Raw genomic sequence first — 27,972 nt, forward strand, 5'->3', positions numbered from 1 at the left:
GACAAATATCGCGACTTCCTACAATCGTTCTCGTACATTCAATTTTGATCGTATAATTTGTTACAATTCTACCATTCGTTAGTGATTACTTATATTGGATTAAAATGAATATATGTTACAATTCAATATTTGTCACTTTCATTATAAATCAAGTTTTTCATTCTAAATAATAGATCATGGTAGCTTACGGTAGATATTATATATATATATATATAATTATCGTTATCAGATACAATTAATAAATATCAATAAATTGTTTTAAAAATAATATGCAATAATTCTTTAATTGATTTCTTTCAATAAATGACATGATATATAATAATTAAAATTACACTGTATATATACTCCATATTTATAAGTTATATATAAATTAATATGATAAAAGTATGATTGGATTTGTTTCTTTCTTGCAAAATTTGTATAAAGATTCGAAAAATCGTTAATCGAATTGAAAAGTGTTTTAAATTTTCGCGGGAATAAATAAATAAAAAGTTAAAGTAATTGCATTACGATTCTCAACGTATCCGACTTTTCAACCAATGAGAAACTCGTTGGGAAGCAACAATTAAGCAAGTCACCAATCGCGAGGAGTGATTTCTCTTGCTACGCAAGTCCAAATTGTTGGGTGCTTTCTCTTTTTCCCCCACCATTAAACTAGACGACATTCGAAGTCGTGTCGTAGTGTGGCGCAGCCGTGCGGTGGAAGGAGGCCACAGTTCGGAGAAACGGAGAGAAACCGCGGGATGTTAATGGTGGATGGACGGTGGAAGTTACCTCCTCGCTAGTCGTAAAAAAAGGTAGAGAACTAATGAACTGTCATGTGAGTGGTAGGAAAAGAAAGAAAGGATTTTGATTGCGGTATGTGATGAATGCTAACCCGGTTTGCGCCACGAATGTATACACGCGTGTGTTTGACGTAATGAGAACGAGAAACGGCACGCGCGCTCTTGGTGTGGCCCTCGTATATTTAATTGGAAGTGCATGTTGCGGCCTTTCGTTTGACATGTACGTATTTATATGCACCTTTCGAACACTTTCTTTCTTTCTATCTTTTCTTTACTTTTTTGCTTTCTTCTGTTCTTCTATCGCATTTTTTTCTTTGTCATTTCTCACTTGGTTCTTTATTCTTTTATCCAGTTCTCTACATCTCTTTCTATTTATCTTTTTCTTTCTATTTTTTCCTTTCTCTTCTCGAACGTTTCTCCACACGTATATACAGTCTGTTGTCTAGCTTCTTTTTTATAGATATATAACTTGCTGCACGACAAATTATCGGCCCTACCCGTTTGTGTTTTACATATCGCAATTTGTACTTCATTCATATCGTTGCATCGAATCTTTATCGAGATCTCGATAAAAACATTTTATATCGCAAATTATAAATATAGAGGAAACAAGCAGCTTTTCTATCGATCGACACATTCTGCGAGATCATCGAGATCCATCGTGCTCTGCGAAATATATCTGCATGCGAGCGCCTTAAAATCAGATTGGAGAAGAAAAGAAAGGGTTGTCAAAATTGACTCTGCCAAGCCAGCAGTCTTTTTTTTCCTATATGCATGTACATAAATACATACTATTGTCTTCCTGGATTGCATTACAAGGTTTGTTTACCTCTTGCTCGCTTTTTTATAGTCAAAACTGAATTCGTGATATACAAAGATATCATCGGTGCGTCAATGTCACGGCCGATAACACATTGTGAATTCATCGAGGCTTGTCGTGAAAGAATGATGCGTTACGAAAATAAATTTTAAAGCCCACCAAGTGGTTATGGTTTGCGAATAATCAAACGGATGGTGTCGTTGACTCTAGTTCTTTACCATCGTATCGCAAATGATCTTCATCCGTCGTCAGCTGACGAGATATTGTCAAGCATATCATTACGAGTTCAGCACGTTTTTCGTTCAGGTGCATGTATTATGCATTCTCGATGACAATCCAGTTTCAAATACTGCGTATATGGGACTTGTATTTTTTTCAATAAATATATTTTATGTAGTCTATTGTAGGATAAGTTTCAAGACTCGATGGCTTTTTAAGAACGTAAGATATTTTCAAACGCTTTGTTCCTTGTGCAGGACAAAGGTAAAGAACTGCTACTGCATATTTTCTAACATAGTTGACAAAGGACGTTGCTTGTTGGAGTATTATTAATAATCTTTAATATCTTTTTTCTTTTTTGTCTGAATTGAAAGAATAAATTTGAAATCATGCAACTACGTATAGTTTCTATAATTTTCATTGTTGATAACCTAGATCTGGATAAGACGTGAAATGTGCAGTGGTTAAATTCGTGCTCAGTATTTCCTGCGAACGCTTTCAAATAATACCTGAAATGTAGAACCCTTTCATCTTCTCTTCACTGATTGTGAGATGGGAACACATCAAAGATATATAAATCTGGAACAGTGGTAAGAATTCTATATCGTATTCGTGTGGTATCTCTACTGTTCCGTGTATGTGTAACGCGAACAATATTATAATTAAATATAAATTTTTCTTTTTTTCTTCTGCGTCATTTAATAATACTCGCGGTTTATGCATAACATATTGAAATAATTTAATAAGATCTAATGTTTTTAATCTTTCCGTTTCACGCCTATTATTTGCCCGCTTGCTCTCATTATTTTTTGCCTTCTTCTGTTGATGCACCACTCCCGTGCATCCGTTTTAAACTCATTCCGTCTGTTAGAGGAAGCTGAATATGATGGTATTCGGGATGATAGCAATAATAATTGCAACGGCGACTAGGTATGTTATACGTCACACTTGTTCAAGCTCATTCGAATGTGGCGCACCGTTTACGCTTAGCGCGAGTCGACAAAGAAATAAAAGATCTAATTGCACCGACCGTTGACGCATTTTACCCTCGAGCATTCATCTCACATCACTTCTTTTTGTCATTCGTTAACATTTTATATTTGTTTGATTATCTAATTCGAAGTTAAGAGAATGTTCTTTCATATTAAGTAGACATAAATATATATTAATTAATATATGATGATATTAAATTTTTCAAGAAATAAATTGGATATTTGCATGAAAGCACTATCCTTCTTATTACACGTTTCTGTTATGTATATTACTACTTGATTTTATTGAATTCAAGTAGATGTAAATATTTTCGCATCCTTGCACCTCGCTTGCTGAGTATTAAAAGACGTTACATAGATATATACGTAATTTTGTACAAGCTTCGTTCGTCTCTTTATAAATCGATTGGGATTCTTGAGCGGAGGCAACGAATTTAGATACACGATTGAAATGCATACCGTGAATCGACGGTAGCATCCGTGGCAAGTTAGTATTGATGCTACGAAGAGTCGACGTTTCGCGTGAGTAGATCTCTTTTCTTCGTCACGTTCATATTCTTCGTGATTCTTTTTATTTTTTATTTATTTTTTTCTTTTTTTTTTTTTTTTTTTTTTTTTTAATAAGAAAAAAGATCAAGATACATGTATTTCTCGTTCTTCTTATTTTTAGTCTTATTATTATTACTATAATATTTCATGTATGTTTTCTCGGATGTCAAGATGTCTGGCCCTTTAAGATATTTATGGGGATGAATCCAATACAAAGAGGCTTTTTGAGACATTAAATATATATAACTATTATATATATGTAAGCTATGCAATAGGAAGATGACTATTGGGGTTAAAGTGGAAATGATTAAATAAATAACTAGGAAATTGCGGTATTGTTATATGAAATAGTCATGGTATTGCCTCATATTTATTAGAAATAATATTATGTTTTACTATATTTATTAATAATTGGTAATTTTTTATTATTATTATTATCATTATTACTACTACCACCACCACTGTAGCCTATGTTACTGATAAGCAAGTATATACCTAATAATTTTATAGGAGATTAAATTTGTTTCCATCGTAGATCATGATCTTTTTTTTCTAAAGCAAAGTTTATCTCGGAAAGAAATCGTTAGATAGAAAAAAGATTCATTACGTCACGCTTAGGAAAATGTTTAGTGAATCATGTTCCGCATTTAATCGATCGTAGTAAAATGTTAGGAGAGAGATTCTTCGCAATAACCACGTGTCACAAGGGAACGCTGGTTAAAGCATAGTTTAGAGTGCAGGAGGAGGCGAATAGATTTGTCTACTATTTTTACTCTTTCAATTGTCTCGTGTTTCTAATTGCTATTAGAGTCACCGATAGGATTCGTTCCTTCTTTCGTTCTAACTTCCGTATTTGTCTTCTTACCGTTTGTCGCCATTTTCTTTTCGTTCAACTACGATACCTTCTAGAAATTGTTTGCAACTTCTTGTTTCTTTTTTATTGTCATTCTTCGTCAACTTTCAATAGAAATGTTGGTTTTTGCATTTTCCAATTGTATCTATGTATTTATATATAGAGATGCGAGTTTATACATATCGTATAAAAAAGAAATTGATACGTGATGAACGTTGCTTTATTATCGTTAAAAATTGGTATTAAAGTAGATTTTTTAAATATCCTCCATTAATGTTCTATTCTTGAACGTGCAACAGGTTATTCTATTTTTGGACTTACAATACATTTTCTTTATATATAAATCAAAAGGTAACTATAATTCTGCGCGTTCTTGTGAAATTTTTGTTCAATTATCCAATTTGATTAATCACAACTTGGAACAACGAGCTGTGCTAACGATCAAAAGATCAGTACAAAGATCGTCGTTTAGATCTTCGAGAAATAAAACGTTAGAAAGAATCTTCCGTTTCCAAGGACACTATTTTGCAGCTGCGACTAATTTTCCACGTAGCGTTAATCCCATGTGCATTAGACATTATCACAATGGTCGCTTATATATCGCTGGAATCAACATTACGATAATTCGACCTCCATTTGTAATTCCCTGTGTTCACGTTCAAATGTAAAACCGCACGCAAGTCTTTCTATTTTCCTCAATAACAATGAAATGTAATTTAGTTTCTAAGCCGTTTTCAAGGTTTCTCTTTCTCCTTCTCTTTCTTTTTTTTCCTTTCTTTCCAGCAAAATGTATTTTATTAAGTCGTAAATAAAAATTAGAATCCCTTCCCCAGAGGTATGGTCGTCGTGAAGATAACGAGAATACAAAGTATCAAAGATCGTTCATAAATTCGATCTTTCCTTTAAAGTAGATGGTTTTCGAGACGCGTCATCGGTGATCCCGCGTGTCTGACAATCCCACCTTCGGGTTTTAAACTGCGTGGGGTGGCGATATGCCTAATTTGAACGATGCAGCAGCAGTAACAGCCTCCCACTTTCTATCGCTTGCGTTACTAAGGAGATAGTTGGGTTCATGACAGACTCGAAAGAAATTTTGAATTCGCCTTTTTTTTCGTTTATCAAAATTTGAAAAAAGAAAAAAGATTATATCTACGTACGGCTCTCATTATCTTTCTCTTTCTATCTTTCTCTCTCTCTTACTCTCTTTCTTTCTAACTCTATCTCGCAATACATCGAGCCTATTTTTAGCGTAGGTCTTCGCGTTAGGGCTATGACGAATCATTCCAAAATTAGAACTGTCACACGTTGGTAACCGAAGAAATCGTCTTTAAGTATAATTTAAGGCGTTTCGAAGGATAATTAAAGTAATTTCTGTCCCTATCTTTCTTTTTTCCTTTTTCTTGGTCAAGTGTTTTGATTAAACTCATGTTCTTGCAGACGATAATGTCTCTATAAAGAAAACAAGAGTTAGCCAGAAGACATTTGATCTGGCGTTTGTGTAGCCACCTAACGAGGAGACTTCGTAGAGTCTTTCTTTCTCTTTCGAGCTTTCTTTTTCATTAGGAATTCGAAAATAAAGAGGTAAGATTTAACAAAGGATTCTTTATCTTTTTTCCTTTCTTTTTCTCTCTTCCTTGTGGACGATAAAACGCGTCTTGTTTCTGTAAGATGATCCTTTGTCGTGGTACGTTTATCTCGATGCAATATACCTGTTAAAAGATACGATACATGAAACAGTTCTGAGCGATAAGTGTTATCACGGTTCCCATATTGTGCTCGAGCAGATGTTATCGTTCGCTATGAATCGGCCTGCCGATGATAGTATAGTCTGTCTTCTCTTCCGTCAGCATTATTCTTGCCATGTCTTTCTCTTTCTCATGCTCCCACATATTTCCGATTATATGCAAATCGTTCCTTCTTCCTTCGTCGATACAACGTCCTATACAGCACTCCTACGAATACGCCCGTAACTTTCCATTATAACTTGTCCTACCTTCTTAGCAAATCTGTCTTTAGATTTCCGATTGATTATTTTTTTTTATCTCATTTATAAGATCTTTCTCTTGTTATATTTATATTTTTTTCTTTATATTTCTTCTACCGTTTTCATTAGCGTTAAGATTATGTTCTTTTTACACGAAATCGTGTAATATACAGCTTCTGCTTTCCTCTCTCTCTCTATATATACATATATCTTTGTTACGCGTTGTAGTTTGATGTCGGATGCACAGCGTCTCGCTGTAAACGAGAGAAGAGATCCATTTGTATTCGCCCCTCGTTCAAGTAAAAGAGAAGGGAACACCAATAGTGGCTGCCGACGATGCGAAGTACCTACGAAAATCAAGAAACTGTAATGCAGCAGGAAGGGCTAGCTATATATCATATAAAGGGTGCTGCCTGCTGCACCCTGCTTATCCTTTGCAGTGGGTGCAATGAATAACGACGAACAGAATAGGGTGTCTGCCTTCTTCTTACCAGCAGTGACATCTGGCTCGCGTCCTTTTTGACGTAGAAAGCTTTGCAAACGTGATCGCGAATACTCCGAGATAATTTAAAGATTCTTCCGTGAGTAAATTTCATATCATATTTTTCATTACAAGTGTAACGTTTGTTATCAATCATGATGAAGATTTGTCTTGAAGAGATGCTTGTTCGTTTAATCTTGATGAATAAAAGACGGAAAATAGCGTGAGAATTTGATTGGCTCATGACGTTTACATTAATATTCGACCTTAATAATCGAAGCATTAAAGGCCGAGTTGAGAAAGACATGCATTTCATTTTTAATATAGCTCGTTAGTGTGTACTATATTCTCTTTTGATGTTCTCCATCCTTGATTTTCATTTAAAATATAGTTACTTTCGCAACTATGTTGGAACGATGTTCACCCTTCAAGTGCACGTATGCGCATACTTCATTTGCACCACGATCGTGCTGTTCTAATTGCGTCGGACGATCGCGATGCCTAACGAATATGTTAGGCGGAGAGATAAGAAACGGTGGATTGTCGTAATTACTCGGTGTCGCGACGAATAGAATTTCCGTAGTGCTCTACTTGAAACACTGTGCACGAGTGGTATCAGGCAGAGAAGGAAGGCACTTAGAATACGTGCTTCTTTCATTCTTTTCACCGTGACTGGCTGTCCGACACGATGGAACTTTGCCATCAAAGAACACCACTGGAATCCAATGAAAAAACTTTGCGGTGAATGTAACGAGCCGAGTTACGTTGGTAGTTTCATGCTTTTTTATTATTATTATTTGATTTCTTCGTCAAATTGCGTCGACGGACTAAAAAAGAAAAGAAATGGAAGACTCTGGTGTAGCTTTTAGAATCGTTTTTCTTACTATGAAAATAGCATGCATGTAGATTTCCCGGGAGTAAAGTCAAGGTCTGCTTGATAACGTCACATTGAGAAACGACAAAGAAAGATGGAGAGAGAAAGAAATAGAAATAGAAATCTCTTTCTCATTCTCGTATTTCCTTTATTGTTATCTTTGCTCTTTTCGACAATTTTGATTACAATCGGCATTCTGACTCGTGTAGATCTATTTTTCTCTTTCTCTTTTTTGCGTCATCGGATGAGTCAAAAGACATATGTCTAAAGAATTTATTCCACTAATGTTTATTCTGAAAATCTTAAGGAAAACTGAATCACTAGATGGTATGACAATAAATACAATTATACTCATTGATAAGAACCCTTTGTTTTAATTTTTATATAGCTAGGAAAAGAGATGTTAGAGTAAAAGTGATAAATTTTCAAGAATAAAAATAATTATATTCGATGAATGAAAGGAAGTAAACAAATATTTTTTGTACGATACACTGTGTCGCATTAGTTGATCTTGCGTTAACATAAATAGGCATAACAGTTAGTGAGAATAGATAAATGAACTCGTATCAGTTATCAAGTATCGAAGGATGTGTACCAGTTAATTTAATCGATCTTGCATCAGTGATTTCGCCTACGTCTTCATTCGTCATCTTTTCTTGGCAACAAAGTCGTCGATTTATATGATATATAACTCACAATATTTCATTCGCTAAGAGAGAGAGAGAATCTTTAATATCTTTATTTAAATATACTTTATGGTTTTTGTTAATACTAACGTGCTATTTTTACATTGTACATTCTGTTTTCATCTTAAAACGCGTTAGGAGTTCTTGGACCTCCTTGTAATATTATTATTCTGAACGAGTCGAACGACTACTTTCTCGCGCAGAATCTAAAAATATATATCTTACATTAGTTTAAGAAACGGGAGATGTAGTTTTTATCTACGCCGTGAAAATGCTATTTCTCATCTTACAATATTGATAATCGTGAAAACGTGTTCGTAGATTGATTAATAACGATACATTTCTTATTAAAATGCAAACACTGGAATTAAGTGAATGACGTAGCTATTATCGACTTAATTAAGCAGACTTAATTAATGATTTAACTTTATTCAAGGTACTTAGATCGAAACAGTAGGAGGGTGTACGCTTCATTTTCGTCCCGCATTTGAATTGTTAGTACCCGAAGCCTGACTACACATCCGGTGGAAGTTCATTTCGTCTTCTTCTTCATTCTTTTTTTTCGGTCGTAATAAACCGTAATGAAAACCTCTTTTACAGTCTAATCTGTTAGAAAATTTGGAGAGAGGATGGAGTCATGTGAGATGATCGAGTTGTTTAGAGGATAATCAACTTTGAAAAATTATGCTCACGGAGTACTTCAAAATTTGTAAGGTTACTGTTTTAAGTGGTTGCGAAATTTTGCACTACACTCTTTGATCTTTATATCGCAGAGGTTGACTTTCTTTGACAGTAGGAAAAAGAGGAAAAAGAGAAAAAGAAGGAAGGAAAGAAAGAGAGAGTGAGAGCTGGCGTATTTTCTTTTACATGCAGCAGGAACCTTTATGAACTCAACGGCGGCTGTGCATACGCTCATTAACGATATTAACGGAAGACGACTAGCAGACAACGCGTAGGTTGAAGACCTTTGCATCCTCCCTCTTTCTCTTCTCATAGCTTGCATACAACAACGAAGCACGTTCAACAACACACTACTTAGGTGCATTCTCCGACGTGGACCTGCACATTCTCGTTGCCGAGCACGTGAGCGCGTTCACTCGATCAAACGCGCTTTGCTATTCTTATCACATTGATTTTACTCGGTGCCCGCATTGTTACAGTTTCAACCACGAACTTTTTCATTCGCCCACGAAAAGCCTTTATCGTCTAACGTGGAAACGTGAGAAAAGGGCTAGTTTCAATCGTAAATTCTGACCTACATGTATAAAGAAATCCATTTACTTTTTCCCCTTTTGATCCGAAATAAAAGTCCCACGATCGAAATATGTATGTACGTAAGTACTTACTTACGTACCGTGACTTGAATGCTAATAAATCCACGATTTAACCTTATGTTAGTTAAATCTTCCGCGAAAGTGGTAACAAAGACGTGCACACGCATAGAGTTAAAGAAAATCGGTGGAAAATGTAGATTTGTCGGAAAGCCAATTCTCTTTCTTTGTTCGTTGAGAAAGAACCCGCAAGCGAGCGTGTCCATCCCAGCCAAAGTTTTCTTTCTTTTTTCTTTCTTTTTCTTTCTTTTTTATCTTCCCTCTCAACGCCCACGATCGTTATAAAATTGGTCGCCAAGAACCGGCCGCCCTAGTTCTCTCCTCGTGGAATTGCATCTCGACCGTTCATTCGCCCATCTCCTCGACCACCGTATTTATAGAGGCGAATGGCTAAGCTACCCTCTTCGGAGATCGTATTTTCTACGATCGCCTTTATTTCAGATAAAACAGATAAGCTCTCGCTTCGCGACGCTTGAGAATCGAAGGTTTGCACGAGTAAACGGGGAAAATACAAGTATACAAAGTAAAGAGGGTTTCTTTCCCTTGGGATCCGCGTTTTTCTTGGCGTTTTTCTTGGCTTACTATCATTAGTAGATAAGTTTTGTTTGATATAAAACTCACTCATTATATATATATATATACTTACACCATCTGCTTGTACCGATATCGATCTATTATCGATAACGTGCGATTTAATAGGAATTACCTTAAATGGAAGTAGATAAAACACGTTGATATTACTTCAATAACATCATCGAACATATATTTCTTTTCTACAGGTAGATACTATTTTACGAGAGTCAGACTCATTCTACTACGTTCATTAATACGAATTAAAGCTCGATTACTACTGCGATACTATTACGTTAACTACAGGACCAAAATAACATTTAACAAAAGGGCACTACAACGACACGTTGATTGCTCAATTTCCATTCGTTTGGTATAGCTTCTAATAGATAACCCAGTGAACTGATTACCCACTTCAAATCATTCTCAGTTACGTTTAGTATTTAGTATTCGGGACAATTGTTTCGTGGACAGCAGATAAATAATGAAAACTTACGGTAAATTCAATGTCAATGGACTTTAAACAATTGTAGTTACTAAGATTTATATCTAATCGGAATTAAATCTACTGGTTATATTTTCAAGAGAACATTCATCGGATATGAGTTTACAATGAAAGACAACAATTTACGTCCGTATAGATATGCATATCAAAGTGATGCTAATGTTTCTTAACATGACCTAACATAGAGCAATACTGTATACGTGTGATAAGTACATTTTTAATTTGTATATATTTATTTATATAAGTTGTTATCACTAATACGAGTTGATAAAAAGACATTGAAAGAGAGAAAACGCAATCTAGTAAATGATTCAAGATTAAAGTGACTGTCTTTAAGACATTATCAGAGATCGTGACATTTACTTAGGATGATCGTCATCGTACGGTTGCCGAGAAAGAGAAGTCAGAATTTATTTACTAGTACCTACTTGAGCCTCATAACACTAGTGACTGTTCTATCTTAGGTAATGAAAAATCAATAGGGCCTAGTATTTCATAGTTACGTGTGCGTTAGTCGCAGTCACGTGTGCCTTGTTCATGTTTCGTAACTTTATTCGGAATGCAGAAGCATGGAGAGTGCTTCTTCTTACTTCCTTTAACATAAAAATCTAACAGAGGAAAAAAAGAAAAGGAAGAAATAAGATCGATGGTTATGATGCGATCATGGAATAGTTGTTACGGGTTTGTATTATACACGATATCGCGATTAAAACTAATTAAAGCTCGAATGTTTAATGCATGCTTTTGCTCGTTTTAACAGATTTCACAATTCGCTTGGCTGTTTATAATTCTTATAAATATTACTCCTGGTTTCTATTTTATTTGATTCTTTCTATCAAACACGGAAGTCGTTTCGGCGTGTTACGAATATAGAATATATTAACGTTCAGCAGTGTGTTAATAAACATTTGCACTCTCCTTTTGTATATAACACCATATTTTACATACATTCTATACTTACATTTCTATGCTATTTAACATGCCAAAAGGAGGAGACTAAAGCAAAACTTGAATCTAGGTTGCTGATCCCGTATTTTCTGATTATCCTCGTTACGTGCTGGTAAATCATAAAATAATTCTAAATTTATTGGTCGTTTTTGATATTATAGAAAATTATTGGGACTTGTAACGGTAGCAAATGCAATATTATTACGTTAGGGTTGTACAGTGTGGTACGAATAATTGCATTCTTTGCGGTTATATGCGCATTAGAATACATAGAATTTTCTAGAAGAGATCAGTGATTTGCATATGAAATAAGAGAAGACTTTGTCATACTTTAACGAAAAATAACTTTTTTTTGTCATTTCTACGCATTATATTTATCGTCTTTATCATATAATCGTATATCGTTATATATATATTTCTTTAACTGACTGTATGTAATTCCCATGCGGTTACAATGTATACGGAATACGTATGCGAATAACAACTTGGTAACATACATTCTGTTTTGCGGATAGCATTTTGCCAAGCCGATCGTATAGCTAGTTCTTCCCACTTATTCTTCTCAATTTCACGCGATCGGATCTCTTAGAAGGTGGAAGTTACATAACCGCGAACGTTCGCTTAACCATAGGTAATGATACATCGACTACGTTATCGGTAAGAGTCCAGGTGTAACACAATGGATCAGCAACAACAGCAATTGGGTAAGAAACATCAAACAACGGCGAATTCACCGGAGGCGGCTATAGCTGGTGATGTCTTCGATCAATTCTGCAATGCCACTACCCTAAAGTCTATACTCGGCCATTATCGAAATCTTTGCGAGTTGCTCAAGATCAAGCCGAATACGATAAGTCAATTTTATCCAAAATTGAAGTCGAAACTGCGATCGTGGAAGGCGCAAGCCTTGTGGAAGAAATTTGATCAAAGGGCCAATCACAAGTGCTACAATCGCGGAAAGGCATGTCCTAATGCGAGGGTGAGTTCAATCCTTTTCTAGCATCGGATATAGATTATATGTGTTCTCTTCAAAGGGAAAGGATTAAATAGAATTATTTTTTTTTCCTAGGTCTTGATCATAGGAGGTGGTCCTTGCGGGCTTCGATCCGCGATAGAAGCACAGTTGTTAGGTGCAAAGGTCGTGGTCGTTGAGAAAAGAGATCGAATGTCTAGAAATAACGTTCTACATCTTTGGCCCTTCGTTATTCAAGATCTCCGTGGATTAGGTGCAAAGAAATTCTTTGGAAAATTTTGTGCTGGCTCGATCGATCATATCAGCATAAGACAGCTGCAGTGCATCTTACTCAAGGTCGCCCTTATTCTTGGCGTTGAGTTCCATGAGAGCGTCAGCTTCGAATCGTTGATACCACCACCGGATAATCAAGAGGAAGCCAGTAAGTACTTCCTTTCACTAGAGATATGATGATACTATTTTAATTTTCATTTAAAAACATCGTATTTTTTTTTCAAAGCATGATACGTTCGAGATAATAAAATATGTTTCTATTCGTAACAATTAATAAGTTCATTGAAATTATCAAACCGACGGAGGATTAAAAGTTATCAAAGTTCATTTGTTATTCAAAGATGTCTGTTAGCCTCGGCTATAACATCATACGAACAGAAGGTGCATGTATTATATGTAGAGTACATAAAAAAGTCTAAATGCAATCGGAATAACATGTTTATTTAATGCGAAGTCGATGAACGAGTCATGTGCATTCTATAATTAATTTGATAATTCTTTGGATTTATTTTATCAAAGTTCAATTTGTTTTTGCATTCATTTGATTCATAGAGATTGGATGGAGAGCCAAGACCTCACCTGCCGATCATCCTGTATCGCAATACGAATTCGACGTGCTTATCGGTGCCGATGGAAAAAGAAATACTCTTGAAGGTTTTAAACGCAAGGAGTTTCGTGGGAAACTCGCTATTGCGATAACAGCTAATTTCATAAATAAGAGAACTGAAGCCGAAGCACGAGTTGAAGAAATCAGCGGTGTCGCCTTTATATTTAATCAAAAGTTTTTCAAGGAATTGTATCAAGAAACGGGTATCGATTTAGAGAACATTGTCTATTACAAGGACGATACACATTACTTCGTCATGACCGCCAAGAAACACAGCTTGATCGATAAAGGTGTTATTCTTCAGGTGAAAATCACATGGTATCTGTAGCAAAATTATTGTCGATTAAAGGCTTTATTGCATAATTACGTTCGTTCGTTGAAAATGATATTATAGAAATGAAGCGATACTTATTTCAAATTTGAAATGGCTCATTTTCAGGATCATGCTGATACTGCTAAGCTCTTGGCTAAGGAAAATGTAGACCGAGAAGCATTGATGTTATATGCCAGAGAAGCTGCGGAATTTTCGACGGAGTATCAAATGATGGACATGGAATTCGCCGTTAATCATTACGGTCAACCGGACGTGGCCATGTTCGATTTTACGTCAATGTACGCTGCAGAAAACGCAAGTCGTGTTTTAAATCGTAATGGGCATAGGTTACTCATGATTCTAGTCGGGGACAGTCTTCTTGAGGTATGCTATCTGTCAAACAGAATCTAAAAACGATTAGTTATTCCATTAGAAACTTCATTGATTGTTAGCTTTATTTTCTTTTATCTTTAGCTTTTCCAAATTTCAAATTAAAGTGGTTTATATTTGTCGCATCAAGTCTTACAATTAAAACAAAATTTACAATCGTTTTAGCCATTTTGGCCAACCGGGTCTGGTTGTGCAAGAGGATTTCTTAGTTCACTCGATGCTTGTTGGGCAATAAAAGGATGGGGTACTTCCCTGACACCATTAGAAGTAATAGCTGAACGAGAATCGATATACAGACTTCTTGGTCAGACTACTCCAGAGAATTTAAATAGGGATTATGCCGCATACACTTTAGATCCTCATACAAGGTAGAAGTTCTTGTTTCTATCTACATTACATGTTATTTTAATGTTATTCTCTTTTTACATAGGTATCCGAATTTGAATTCTCATTCGGTTACTCCTGCACAAGTGCTGAGTTTGGTCGATACAGATGATCCAGAGATAATTAAACAACCAGCTGTACAGCCTGAAATTGATATCCCTAAGAAACGGCGACGTCGTGGTAAAATATAATTTAATTATTACTTTTTAAATATCCGTAATAATAAAATAAGGTTGTTCTTTCATTCATACAGCTATTGGATGAACATTTTCACTTGTTATAGATCTTAGAGCAGATTCTCAAGTGCATCCGGACGTATTGCTTCGTTGGTTACAAAAGCAGGTTGCTCTTTATGAAGGCATACATATAGAAGATATGGGTGCTTCTTTTAAAAGTGGTTTAGCTATCTGTGCCATTATACACAGATATCGACCTGACTTAATCGATTTTTATAGTTTACAAACAGCGGAAGCAACAACAAATAATCAGCTTGCTTTTGATATTTTAGAAAAGGAACTAGGCATACCTCCGGTAAATGATGATTCAATAATTGAAAATGAATAATTTATTTGAATAATATTCATGTTATGTTAATATATAATTTTTAGATAATGACAGGAGAAGAAATGTCTCAGTGCGATGTTCCTGATAAATTAGCTATGTTTTCTTATTTAACTCAAATATACGAAGCTTTCCGTAGAGAGATACCACATATAAAACATCCTAAATTGGTAAATAAAATTTACAAAAATATTATTATAATTAAATTATCGTTAAGTTTTTATTTGTTATTCTCATCTATGATTTACGACGATTATAGGAATTAGACAATGAAGAAATATCATCGCATCTAATACTGAGCCATTTGACGGCCGAACAGAAAGCACAACTACTTGGACATATTGTCAAACAAGAAAGTGCATCACGAGCAAGACATTCACGTATACGGCAATCAAGTGAAAATATACAGCAGCATGGAGATAAAAAAGGTGATACTATCAGCCGGCGGTCTAGGAAAAGACGAAGTATGGAGAAGATTGGTGCAACAGTGGTAAGAGATAAATATATATTATTCAAATAATGCTATGCTTTTACAATGTTTAAGATTTTAGTTATAACATTAGAATACGCGAGCTATTATTATAAACAGTTATTATACGCTCTTATAGTCACGGTGGCAGAAATTCGAAGATATAATACTTCATGGGCTATTCATATCTTTATTTATAATTCTTGGACTTACGGTCACTGTGCTACGGGAAGAGGTTATTGCGTTCTGACTGTCATGCATGATCTGCCAAATATGAATGGAACGTTTGAAGATTATCGGTTACATACAAAATTTTTATATATATTTGTATATATATTGAAACAATACAAATGCTATCTTCTGAAATATTTTAATTTATTTATAAAATGCGCGTAGAAAATATTACGAAAAAAAATTCGTAATTGTTGACAATAGTAAAATATGCTTCTTTGCATGTAAAAGAAAGAAAGATAAATATGCTTAATATATTTAAATCTTAGTAAGCTTTACTGTAAAAAAGATGGTCTTTTTTTTTTTTTTTTATACATAGTAACAACATGAATATATTTGTAACATATTATTACATAATATACAAAACACAATGCAAAATATTGAAGACAGATTGAATTTGTCAAAAATAAGTAGTTTATTTTGATTAAGTTAACACATACTATACATTTTAAAAACTAATGTGAAGGAGGAAAGGCTGAAAAGACTCGATGAAATAGAAAAGAATCGTGTCGAACATATGAAGAGGCGACAATTCTTACGAAAAATGGCAACACAACAATTCTACAAAAGTATGCAGATGCTGCAAGCAAATGCAAAACGGGAAAGAGATGAGCCTTTTGAGGATTACTCGATATTCTTATATCGTCAGACTGCTCCAGATTTCAAGGATAGAGTGAAAGATCTGGAGCAGAAAATCTTGCATCCAGTAAGCTAGATACTGTGTTATGTGAGACAATTACTTACGTTTTTGAAAGAAACGTTAATTTTCTGGTGTTTGGCTCTAAAGTGTTGTCTTACAATTGCTTTATCATAAAATTTTACTGTCAATTTCTAACCACTATCAATGATGATACAAACTTTCTTATAAAAATAAATATGGAATGATACTATGCCACGAAACAAGAATTTAACAATTGCTTTGAAAATAAAAGATGAATGCAGGCTACAAAATAATTATTACATACAAAAACATTTACTGATATTACGTATGTGTGAGCATTGTTAGGAATCACGATGGTAACATTTAGAAACCAATTAATACAGTACTTGAAAACTCTAAAAAATGATCGTTACTTGTATAACAACTACTCATGGAATGTTTTAAATTTAATCTTTATTTTTTTCAATACAAATAAAAAAATATTATTATTATTGTTATGGTATATGTACGCGCGATTTTTAATAATTGGCTTCTAAATTTTCAATTTATATAATATTTACAATAATGTATAGGCATTGCTCTTTATCACTGCTTGAGAAGCTCAAAATTTCTGTTTATGTTGCATGTATAATTTCTATTCTTTATCTTTTTTTATACTTATTTGTTATGTTTTGTTTTGTTTTTAGTATTTTGTTTTATTTGTTTTTAATATGCTAGTATTATTAATTTAAAATTATGTATTTTACATTTTTCACAGGACAGAGAATCTAAGTTACATGCCAGTCATCATAGGTATGGAATAGATGAAGAATTTTCTGGAAGAATAAAAAATATTGAACACAAATTGAAGGGTTCTGGATTGCCAGAAAAAAAACCGAGAGATCTTCTACGTGCTATTGGTTGGTTATTTTATAATTTTTTAAATTATATATTTTACATTAAAAAAATAATAACTATATATATATTTATCTATAATATATTAAGGTAAAATTGAAAAAACCGATTGGAATATTAAGGAAATAGAAAGAAAAATAGAAGAAAACAAAATGGGCCATGGAATACGACATGACAAAGTAGAACGAGTGCCGAAATGGAGTCGAGAACAGGTTGGCTAGAAATAATATTACATTATTTAAAAATGAATATCTATCAGATCTCTATATGCTTTATTCAGTTTTTAGCTCGACAAATTAAAATGGAGAAGAAGGGGCATGATGCAAAAGACGCAGATAGTAAGTATGCGGAAATTGATAATACCCTTAAAAATATTGACAAGAAGATTAAAGAGGGTAATGTACTAGGCCACAATAAAGTCTCAGCTATGGCTGAGCAATTTTCAAGTAAAACGCAGGATACAGAACTCAAAGTGCAGAAATCGGTAAATATTATATCTTGTCAGTTTATAGCCTCTTTTATATGTGTAAATAGTTTATGTATACTTAATATTATGGATAAGAGATTTGTAAACACGTTGTGTTCATAAAATACATCATTTTATATATTCAAACTATTTGTTTGTGTTTAATAATTTGAATATATTTTTCAGAATACTAAAACGCCACTGACGTTACCTGCACAAGGAGGTTCAGAAATGTGTCATTTTTGTAATAAGAGGGTTTATTTGATGGAAAGGTTGAGTGCAGAAGGCAAATATTTTCATAGAGGTTGTTTCCGTTGTGAATATTGTTCAACTTCATTAAGAATAGGTTAATATTGTTTTCTTATTAAGCAGTTTTTCTGAATGTCATGAATACAAAAGAAAATATTAAAGTATAATATTTTTAAATTATAGGAAATCATACATATGACAGACTGAAGAATGGTGGACGATTCTATTGCACACAACATTTTGGTCTTCCAGGTACTATGAAAGCTAGAATTGAAAAGAAGAAATCTATAGTAAATAAAGAAAATGTAGCACATACGTCTACTGATGCAATAGTTCCAGAAAAGGTAAATTTTATATTATTCAAATTATAATTATGATTCTCAGGTAATAATTTACACGTTTTATATTCATATTTCAAATTGCTTTACAATTAGATTAATATACAAACAGAAGGAGTCGTAGGACTTGACTTGCTTGATCGCGGTCAAACGCCAGAAAGAATTGAATTTGAAAATTTAGCTAGAATATCAGATACAGAAGAAGCACACAGTCAAATGGACGAAGACGAATGGACGGATAGAAATTTTGGTGCTTCTGCCGCAGAGATGGGTTCCAGTGATGATATTTCTGATATGAGGTAAATTTATGAAGGCTTAACAGAAAGTTTATTAATATTAAATAAACTTTTCTTTTCATCTCTCTCTAAAATGTATTTTTTAAATTATATTGTTCTTATCATTTAATTTATGTTCTCAGTGATTCAGATGACGATAATGAAGTTTTTGAAGAAGCAATAGACCAGCCATTGACCACAGAGGGGACTTTAGAATTAGCTAAAAATTGGACTCTTCGTTATTCCAATTCTCAAAACGCAACTGGACAATCTGATACAGGAAGTAACGAATATGAAGATTCTAGTGATGAATATACTAGTGAAGGTATTATAATTATATAAACTAATTATACGTAAGAAACTTTAACTAGTTAATTATATTCTTTAAAATTTAAAAAAAAAATGTTTATTTAATTGTATGTAATAATGTAGATTTTATTTAATTTTATATATAGAATTGTATATTTTAATTAAATTGTACAGAAGACGAAAGCAGTACTGCGACAGAAGATGAAGATGATGCACGCGCTCGGGAATTACGAAAGCAGGAGGTCTGGTTGCCAGTTCCTCCAATGAGTTCTGACACAGATACCGGTTCAGAAACAGAGGTGAAAATTTGTCAAGACTCTATAAGTACAGTAAATCAAGATTTGTCTATATTTCCTGAATCCACTTTTATACATGACCCTAATATCACAACGCCCTCTATAACAAATATACAAAGTAATCAAATAGAATCTCTTAAAAATGATATTATTGGAAGTAATATTGATAAAATTGAGCACAGTACAATCAATACAGTAGAACCTTCCATGACAATAATAGATGGATCAGTTGAAAAAAGTGTAAATGATAATGGCATAAACATAACTAATCAGACAATATATTCTCATATGACTATTGATAAAGATTTCACTAATGATAATGATGTATTATATAGTAATAGTAATAACACTAATAAGAATGAGAAAAATATAATTACAGATCTTATTATCACAAATAAATCAAAAATTATAGATCTTTCAAACGAATCTCTGACTAGCCAATCTTTAAGTACAACAGAATCGACTCACAAGCGTTCTGTAAGTAGTAATGAAAATTTACCAGATTTAATTGCTTCTTCTCCTAAATTAAGTAGGCAGTCATCATCATGTTCATTATCTGAAATTGGCGAATTAACTCAAGAAATATTTAAAGATGCATTGATGGATGTTGATGATGATAATTTTATTATGAGAGATTACAATGATCATAAATCTGAAATACCAAAACAAGATTTAATTCAAACAGAAATAAGTGATAATAATAGTATTAAACAAAATTCATTAAATTTATCTTTAAATAAAACTGAAGATGTCATATGTCCAATAGTCACAGTGACGTCACCTTCTCCTACAAATGAAATATCACTTGAAAAGCTCTCCGCTGATTCAACAAAATTAACAATACCTAAAGAAAAAATCAAACGTCCAACATCTGAACATAAAAATACTGCTTTTGATAATTTAAAACATGATTTAAGACAAAGAAGAATGAAACATGCAACAAAATTACCAGAACTTCGACCATTATCTGTTGAAAACGCGCGATTTCAAATGAATAAATATTTTCAGGGCAATATAAATACTAATACGAAATTCAACGAAAAAATTACAGAACAAGCCGCTCACGATGGAAATATTGCTGATATAAATGATCAAATGTTGGACATTAAACCTAAATTATCTGATAAAGTTGATACAAAGAATATAATGAAATATTTTCAGATAACGAAAAATAGTACTAATAACAATAATGAAAACCAAATAAATAATTCTGTTATAGTAAATACAAAAATAGATAATGATGTGAATATTAAAGATATTAAGGAGGAAGATAATTTTAATATTAATACTAGTGTTAAAGAACTTTCTTTAATTGATGAACAAATTGAAATTAGTGTTCTAGAAGATTATCTTTTCAATGATAAGAATTTGCAATCAACAGTTATAGAAGAGATAGAAAAAATACCTACTAATAATGATTCCTTCAAATCTTCTACAAATTTGTCTGAATCTTTAAATATAGAAAATACTCCTATAATAAATAAATCCATAGATCAAAATATACAAAAAGATGATACTTTTATCATAAATTCTAATTGTCATAGTAATAATCTTCCTGCATCTGAAAATAAAAATATTACAGAAAGTTTGAGTGCAGAAATATGTAATAATGAAATTGATCCACTTCTAAAATTAAATAGCATTAAAATATCCAATAATACAGATATGTCTAGCCATTTAGAAGAAATACCGAAACGGCCAGAACGTAAATATTCAAGTCATTCAAATAATAATATCATTAAAACTGAATCTACTTACACTCCAGAAGTTCCAATAAGAAATAAAAATACTAAAGCTAAAATATCAATTGCAAAAGAAACTACAACACTATCGAACATAGAAGCAAAATCTTCTAAATTAGATAATCCGATTTCATCTTCCAATAATAAAGAAACAACCATACAACGCAGTAATTCTGACATGAAAAAAAGTAATGTCCAAAAAAGTATTAATAGAACAGAACAAATTCCTGTGTCAGTATCCAATATACATTTAAAAGAAAGGAGTTATCCTTCTGATAGTCAATCCTTGTTAAAAAGAACTTTCTTACACGAGTCTACAAAGTCTGTTTGTTCCTCAAAAAGTGATAAAACTAAAAAAGATAAATGTATAATTTCGTAAAATATATTAATTAATTAGTTTTTAAGTATATAGAAGATATGAGTGAATTGTGTGTGATAAAAAATAATTTTGGCACTTGACTGTGTCAAGGACATATATTTTGCAACTTATAATAATTATTAAAGCGTATTGTGAGATGTGTTAATAAAGTACATGAAAACAAGATAATACTTGGCTGATGGTGATACATATCATAAGACCTGAAGCCTTTGAAAGTAAGGTAACAAATTTCTATATATGTGAATGGCGTGGCATTAAACTAATGTAAATTAACAGATATTGAAACTAATTAATCGTTTGTGCTTGTGCAATATAACTAAAACCAAAGATTTTGCTCGCCAGGTTATTGATATATTTACAATTACCACCAGCCATTACTTTATTAAAAATCTCACTGCTTTATTTTAAATAATAGTTCTAATACATTAAAATTAGAAATACTAAAGTTATTACACAGATACAAAAAAATACAGGGTCATATATTGTTCTCCCTTTATGGCTACTTTTAATAAGTACTAGTAGTTTTCTTCTGTTATACTAATATGCTAAATGATTTTTAGATATTACTATATAATACAGCATTTTTATATAATATTATAATGTATTAATTTGCAGGTTGCTTCCGACGATGGATCGACAGAAGAAAGCGAAGAAAATTCAGCCACAGAAATATCTACAGATTCTGAATTTGAACACGATGGAGTTACACCAACGCAACATGAAATTCCAGAAATTACAATAAATGATGCATACGTTCGAAAGACCAGGGGTAATTATGTGGAGCCTAAGAAAGTACAAGTGAAAAGTAAAATAATATCATCGATTAATGGAAAGTTTAAACAAGAAAACGAAACAGAAGGTAAAGTTGAATTGAGAAATTTAACCCCTACAAAAAAAACAATACAACAAGAAATTAAAACTGAATCAAAATCTCCAATGCTTGGATCTAGTTTCAACACAAACAATCTGTCACCATTAGTTAATCCACGGAAAGGTGACTACCTGTTAAATCGCACGCATTCTACAGAGGGAATTGCATCTAAATTGTCTTTAGAACTCAAAAAAAGATATTTGCTAGGTGGACCAGCTCTTGCTGGCTCCGTTATGAAGTCGGGTTCTACTTCAAATGTAGATACAAAATTAAGAAGTCTCACAGATGCTATTTCTCAGCATCAGAAACTTTTAAATCCAGCTCCTGAACCAAGTCCAACAATGCAAGCATTTTTACAAGGCACAAGCAAATTGCACTTAAGTAATACTCAACTTTCTCCATTATCACCTACTATGTTATTTTCCGGTCAATCTGTCAGGCCACTATCAGTTAATCTAGTTTCAAAAATTAATCTAAACAATACTACTAACGAAAATAAAGCTACTAGTGGAATATCAGATGAATCTAAGATACATCTTCCAGATTTGGTAACAGAAACAAGTATTTTAAAATCTAGAACTGCTCCGAACGTTAGTGAATCTATGAAAGATATTGAGAAAAAACAAACTGAAGAAAAAATTTCTCCCAATAAAACTAATGATACTAATACAAAATCTTTGATATCAGAGAATGTTAATATCGAAAATACAGAAAAAACTGTTTCTACGGGTTTAGATGAAAATATTAGTTGCCGGCCTCGTAGTCCATTACATGAAACATCAATTATTGTTCCTGAAGTACATTGGGCTAAAAACAAAGAAGAGCTTAAAGAAGCGGACAGTTCGGAAGATTCAGAAATCGATAGCGATTCTTTATCTTTAAGTGATGTTGAAATAGAGGAAGATAACAAGCGAGAACAACTACTTACTACAAACTTATCTCCGCCAAGGCTTCAAATTCATAGCACAGATGGAGATCTTTTGTTGGATGAAGGTATTGATAAGAATAAAATATTAGATATCTGTTCAACATTTGAACCAGATTCTATTGAATGTTCATTCTTACGAGATGAGCAACCAAATAATGAACAAATTGCTGCACACTTAGTACAATCATCTTTAAATAATGAAAAATTAATTGAAGTTTTAAATAATAAAATAGAGGAATGTGATCTACATGATAATAATAAACAAAGAAGTATAAGCAGTTGTAGTAGTTCCGCATCAGTAGCATCTGCTATATCTAATAAACAAGATGATTCAGAGGAAAACGACGTAACTACGACAGCTGCTCTTACTGAAACAGAATTTTCAGAATGGGCTCGTGATGGTCAAGATTTAGTTTCTTATGATTTGCAAGATTCTGATTTTGATATAAATCCTGAATTTGTAACTAAAAGAAAAACTTCAAATCTATTTCATGGAAAATCATCTGTGTGTAATTCAGTGATGAAAAGAGAAAATCCAGATGATACACAAGCATATACTTACAGATCAGAAGGAAGAACAGAATTTCCATCTAATAATACTTCCGAACTTCTTGCTAATGGAGAGGACATTGATTATATGGATACAGATAATGAATCTCTTTTAGACGATAGTCTGCAAGATGCGACTAATATGGCATTACTTAAGAACAGAGGATATGTTGAATTTGTAAATATTAAAACCATTACTTCCTTAAGAAGTAATATGACAAACGATGCGCCAATAGCAACATTAGAATGTGAAAACGATATTTGTTCAGAAGAGGAAATCCTTAATAATGAGAATATCATTGAAATCAACCCTGTAACTATGGATGATGTTATGAATAAATTAAATGGTGCTACAAATTCTGTGGATACTAAACTTCAAGAAAGTTCAATATTTAATAATGCAGAGTCAAAAACTGTCCAAGAGGCACAAACTATTTCAGAAACAATTAACAATGATTCATTGCAATCTATGGATGAAGATAGTCTGTTAATAGTTGAACCTGCTGAAGATACAACTACCAGTGAGGTCATTACAATTCTTGCTAGCCCTGTTAATCCACAAAAATCCATTGTGCCTAAAGAAGAGATACATGAGCAAATACAACAAGGAAAAACGCTCGCAGACTCGAGTAACCCAGATTATTTGGAATATGTAAAACGTCTCCAATCAAGAATTGCCGAATTTAGTAATGCTAAAGATTCGATAGATGTCCGAAAATCTAAAAGAAAGAATTCTAAAAACTTGGTAGCACAAACTCGAACAGCGGAATTAATAGCCGAAGAGATTAGAAATCAAGAGTCATTTAATAATAATAATCTTAATTCTCCGGCCACTTCTCGTAAATTAGAAGAAATTACAAGAGAAAGATCTAAGCAAAAAAATGTTATTGAAGATTTGTTAATGGATAAATTGGTTGCACATAAACAAAAGTCTGCAGAAAAGAAAGCCAGGAGAGCGGCAAGGGCTTCTTCTTTTAGTTCTATACTATCTCCAGCGAAACTTTCTACTAACATTGCTACTACTACTACCGGTGCTACTATAGCTGATAATATATCTGCAACTAAATTCGTGCCAACATCTTTAGAAACACAAATTAGTAATACCACTCATAATATGACGTTTGCTGATGCAAAAAAACTATTGCAGGCAGAGCAATCACTGACTCTCGATTCTAGTGTATCTCAGCAAACAGGAAACAATGAAAGTACTTCTTATACAAAAACAACAAATCAAATAGAACAATCTGAAGTAAACAAAGATTTTAAAACTCCTATTGCACCACCTAGATTCAAACATGAAGAGGCCAAACGAACAACTGAAAAGGCACGACAAGATGCGAGAGAAAGAGCTAGGTTGAAAAGTGATGAAGATCTAGGATTAAGTCCTGAGGATAAAATCAAGGAATTAAAAATGAAGTTTGCACGTCGACAACATTCGGTCGAAGAAAGAAGAAAAACAGAAGATATGGCATCACCTGAAATTAAAAGCAGGTCTTTTAGCTTCTCTATAAATAAACCAGGATTGAAGCTTCAAACGAGTAAAAGTACAGATAATATGAAAGCAATAACAAAAAAAATGAATCTTAAAGATGTATCTACCATAAGTGCAAAATCAATGGACGAATTATCAAAACAAACAAATTCGCCAAATTCTGATAACGTAACCAGTGGAATAAAAGGAGATGCGAAAAAAGCGAAGGATCCAGAAAGACGGAAAAGTATTATTCAGGCAGTTTCTGACTTCTTCTTCAAAAAGGAACCGTCGGTCTCTCCACAAAAGGACAAGCTATCGATGTTCCGCCTTTCATCAAAATCTAAAGGCAAAGTAAGTGAAGGCAAATTTTGATGTCACCTTACGTTGAAAGTGACGCGTATGTTTCTGTATTCATTTCTAACTGGTTCGTCTTAAAATGTTTCAGTTATATAAATCATATTCGGATGGGTCAGATGTAAGCAACTAAGTCATTGATATTAACTTTTGCCATATTAGTTTACTTGTGCCAGTATTTGTATTAGCTATTGCATATCATGCAGGTACCACGATTTTATTTTCGTTTGCTGTATACTTTTTTGAATGCTTAACAAATTTTATATGTACGCCATGTCCGATTGTAGTTTCTAGTAAATGTTGTGCCCTTGCACTGTAGTAATGACTTTTTAAGCAAATGACAATAGTTGTATTAGCATTTTATTTGAAAAAATCATGCTTTTTCTGGAGAGTGATTTTATTTCAGTATCTGCTTTTAAACCATGTATATAGTGTGTATTAAATATACTCTGACATTTATATGAAGTTAAAATCAATATCTTATCAAATTCAAATAAATCATTCGTATATATTTTTTTCAGATTGATAAAGTGGATTCTACAAAATTAAAGACACGGCCCAAGAGTGTTTGTGAAAGTATGCTTATAGGAAACTACCTCAATGAAAATCCTCCAGCTATTCCTCCACCACCTCAAGATTATATCAATGTTACAGCACACATTTCAGGTAAACTAGTTAACAAATTGTTAATTTTAAAACATTGTGATATTATGATTTATTAGAATATATAAAAAACTTTATTTTCATGTGTCAGATGATAGTTTATCAGAAGATGATACAAAGACTGCAGCTTTATCTACGTCACAAGTGCTAAAAGCTACTGTTACGGAAGGATCTTGTAATAGTATTTCACGTAAAACAAAAACAATGAGAAAATTAACGCGACAAGCACAATTGAAACGGTATGTAAATGGAGAAATATTTTATGAATATGGTGTCATAAGAAAATAAATGTAATATGTTTGGCTTGTAGATTAAGAATGGCACAGGAAATACAAAGAAAATTAGAGGAAACAGAAGTAAAGCAAAGAGAGTTAGAAAGTCGGGGTGTCAGTGTTGAAAAAGCACTTCGTGGAGAAGGAGGTGTGTATTTATTTATTTTATGATAAGTAAAAGTATACCTTTGTAAAATTGATCTGATTAATCTTCACCTGTCATTAGTTGAAAAATAATGTGTATACATCTTAAAAAGAGATCTTTTAATTATATGATGTGTTTAGATTGTTCAGATAGAGAAGAAGCAGATTTATTAAGAGAATGGTTTGACTTGATGAAAGAACGTACAGAACTACGCAGATATGAAAAAGAACTTCTGGTACGTGCACAAGAAGTACAATTGGAAGATCGTCACGAAAGATTGCAGCAAGAGTTACGTGAACGTTTAGCTGATGATGGTAAACATTCTTTTAGTATTTAATTAAGATTATTTTTTTTGTATTATATAAAACTTATATTTGGGTGTTGTTAGATGAAAAAAAGACTAGCGCTGATGTTGAAAAGGAAGGAGAAATATTGACCGAAATGTTAGAGATTGTTGAAAAACGAGATACTCTTATAGCTCTATTAGAAGAAGAACGACAGAGGTATTGTAAATTATATTCCATTATGGTCGATTTTCTAAAAGAATATATATATGAAGAAAATATATATATATGAATTTTTATTAACATTAAATATATTTATTTATATCTTTTTTTTTAGGTATCAGGATGAAGATCGTGATCTTGAAGCTCAGATGTTGGCTAAGGGCCTCAGATTAATACCAATGAAAAAAGTGGGTTCTAAATATTCAGTTTAATGTAGAAATTGCACTCTGTATACAGATTCTGCTTTACTTTTTTATAAATTAAATTTAATTGAAAAATGTATTATAACATTGTAGGTAACTTATAAATATGGACAGTCAAATATTATTTTATTTTTGCTTCAATGTTTTTCATTTTAAATTCAATGCAGATACTCTTTAAACGCATTGCATATTCTTCAAGTATTCATAAAAAATAGTATTTTACACTAATGATACGCTTAATATGCAATTAGTACATAATAATATCAAATAATTGAAATTTTCTAAGATTAAGGTTTGGCTCATCTCTTCTTCGATATAGAAAACATAAACAAAAGAAATGTTGTATGTTACAAATAATACACAAGTGCAATGAAATATAAATGAGATTCTCTAAAATATATTAAATATAATTCGGCACACTTGAAATTAAAATTATCAAGCGCTACTCAATGAAAGAGATCATAATGTGTACCAAGAAGTGTGTATGTATGAGCATAAACAGAGAGCTCTGTATAAAAGTCTCAGGGCATACTTCATAGAAAACAAAGTTTGGTGTATACATAAAATATCTTCGAATAATTCATTATAAAAATATCTTAT

At 32.7% G+C, this 27,972-nt stretch overlaps 1 protein-coding gene across 8 annotated transcripts; it reads left to right on the forward strand.

Annotated features, from left to right (window-relative positions):
- The first annotated feature begins 634 nt into the window (after nucleotides 1–634).
- On the forward strand, nucleotides 635–27,964 carry LOC122524970 (F-actin-monooxygenase Mical). Of its 8 annotated transcripts, none has more exons than XM_043647492.1 (28): nucleotides 636–1,005; nucleotides 6,431–6,783; nucleotides 12,229–12,576; nucleotides 12,667–12,991; nucleotides 13,396–13,754; nucleotides 13,890–14,147; nucleotides 14,319–14,521; nucleotides 14,584–14,717; nucleotides 14,821–15,068; nucleotides 15,146–15,268; nucleotides 15,358–15,588; nucleotides 16,265–16,504; nucleotides 17,217–17,358; nucleotides 17,444–17,565; nucleotides 17,634–17,837; nucleotides 18,006–18,165; nucleotides 18,252–18,412; nucleotides 18,503–18,705; nucleotides 18,825–19,006; nucleotides 19,165–19,289; nucleotides 22,023–25,580; nucleotides 25,675–25,704; nucleotides 26,105–26,249; nucleotides 26,338–26,485; nucleotides 26,557–26,666; nucleotides 26,804–26,977; nucleotides 27,052–27,166; nucleotides 27,285–27,964. In XM_043647492.1, exons 3-28 carry the CDS (start codon nucleotides 12,277–12,279, stop codon nucleotides 27,379–27,381), a joined length of 8,097 nt encoding a protein of 2,698 aa, XP_043503427.1. In that variant the 5' UTR covers nucleotides 636–1,005; nucleotides 6,431–6,783; nucleotides 12,229–12,276; the 3' UTR covers nucleotides 27,382–27,964. The 8 variants fall into 8 exon arrangements, 7 of the variants coding, with proteins under 7 accessions (XP_043503427.1, XP_043503431.1, XP_043503426.1 ...); XM_043647496.1 differs by lacking the exon at nucleotides 6,431–6,783 and having other exon boundaries at nucleotides 17,634–17,691; nucleotides 17,761–17,837; XM_043647491.1 differs by lacking the exon at nucleotides 6,431–6,783.
- The last annotated feature ends 8 nt before the right edge of the window (nucleotides 27,965–27,972 follow it).

The sequence above is a fragment of the Polistes fuscatus genome, unplaced genomic scaffold (assembly GCF_010416935.1).
Source record: "Polistes fuscatus isolate 324 unplaced genomic scaffold, CU_Pfus_HIC Scaffold8, whole genome shotgun sequence".
In the NCBI taxonomy this organism is placed as follows: domain Eukaryota; kingdom Metazoa; phylum Arthropoda; class Insecta; order Hymenoptera; family Vespidae; genus Polistes; species Polistes fuscatus.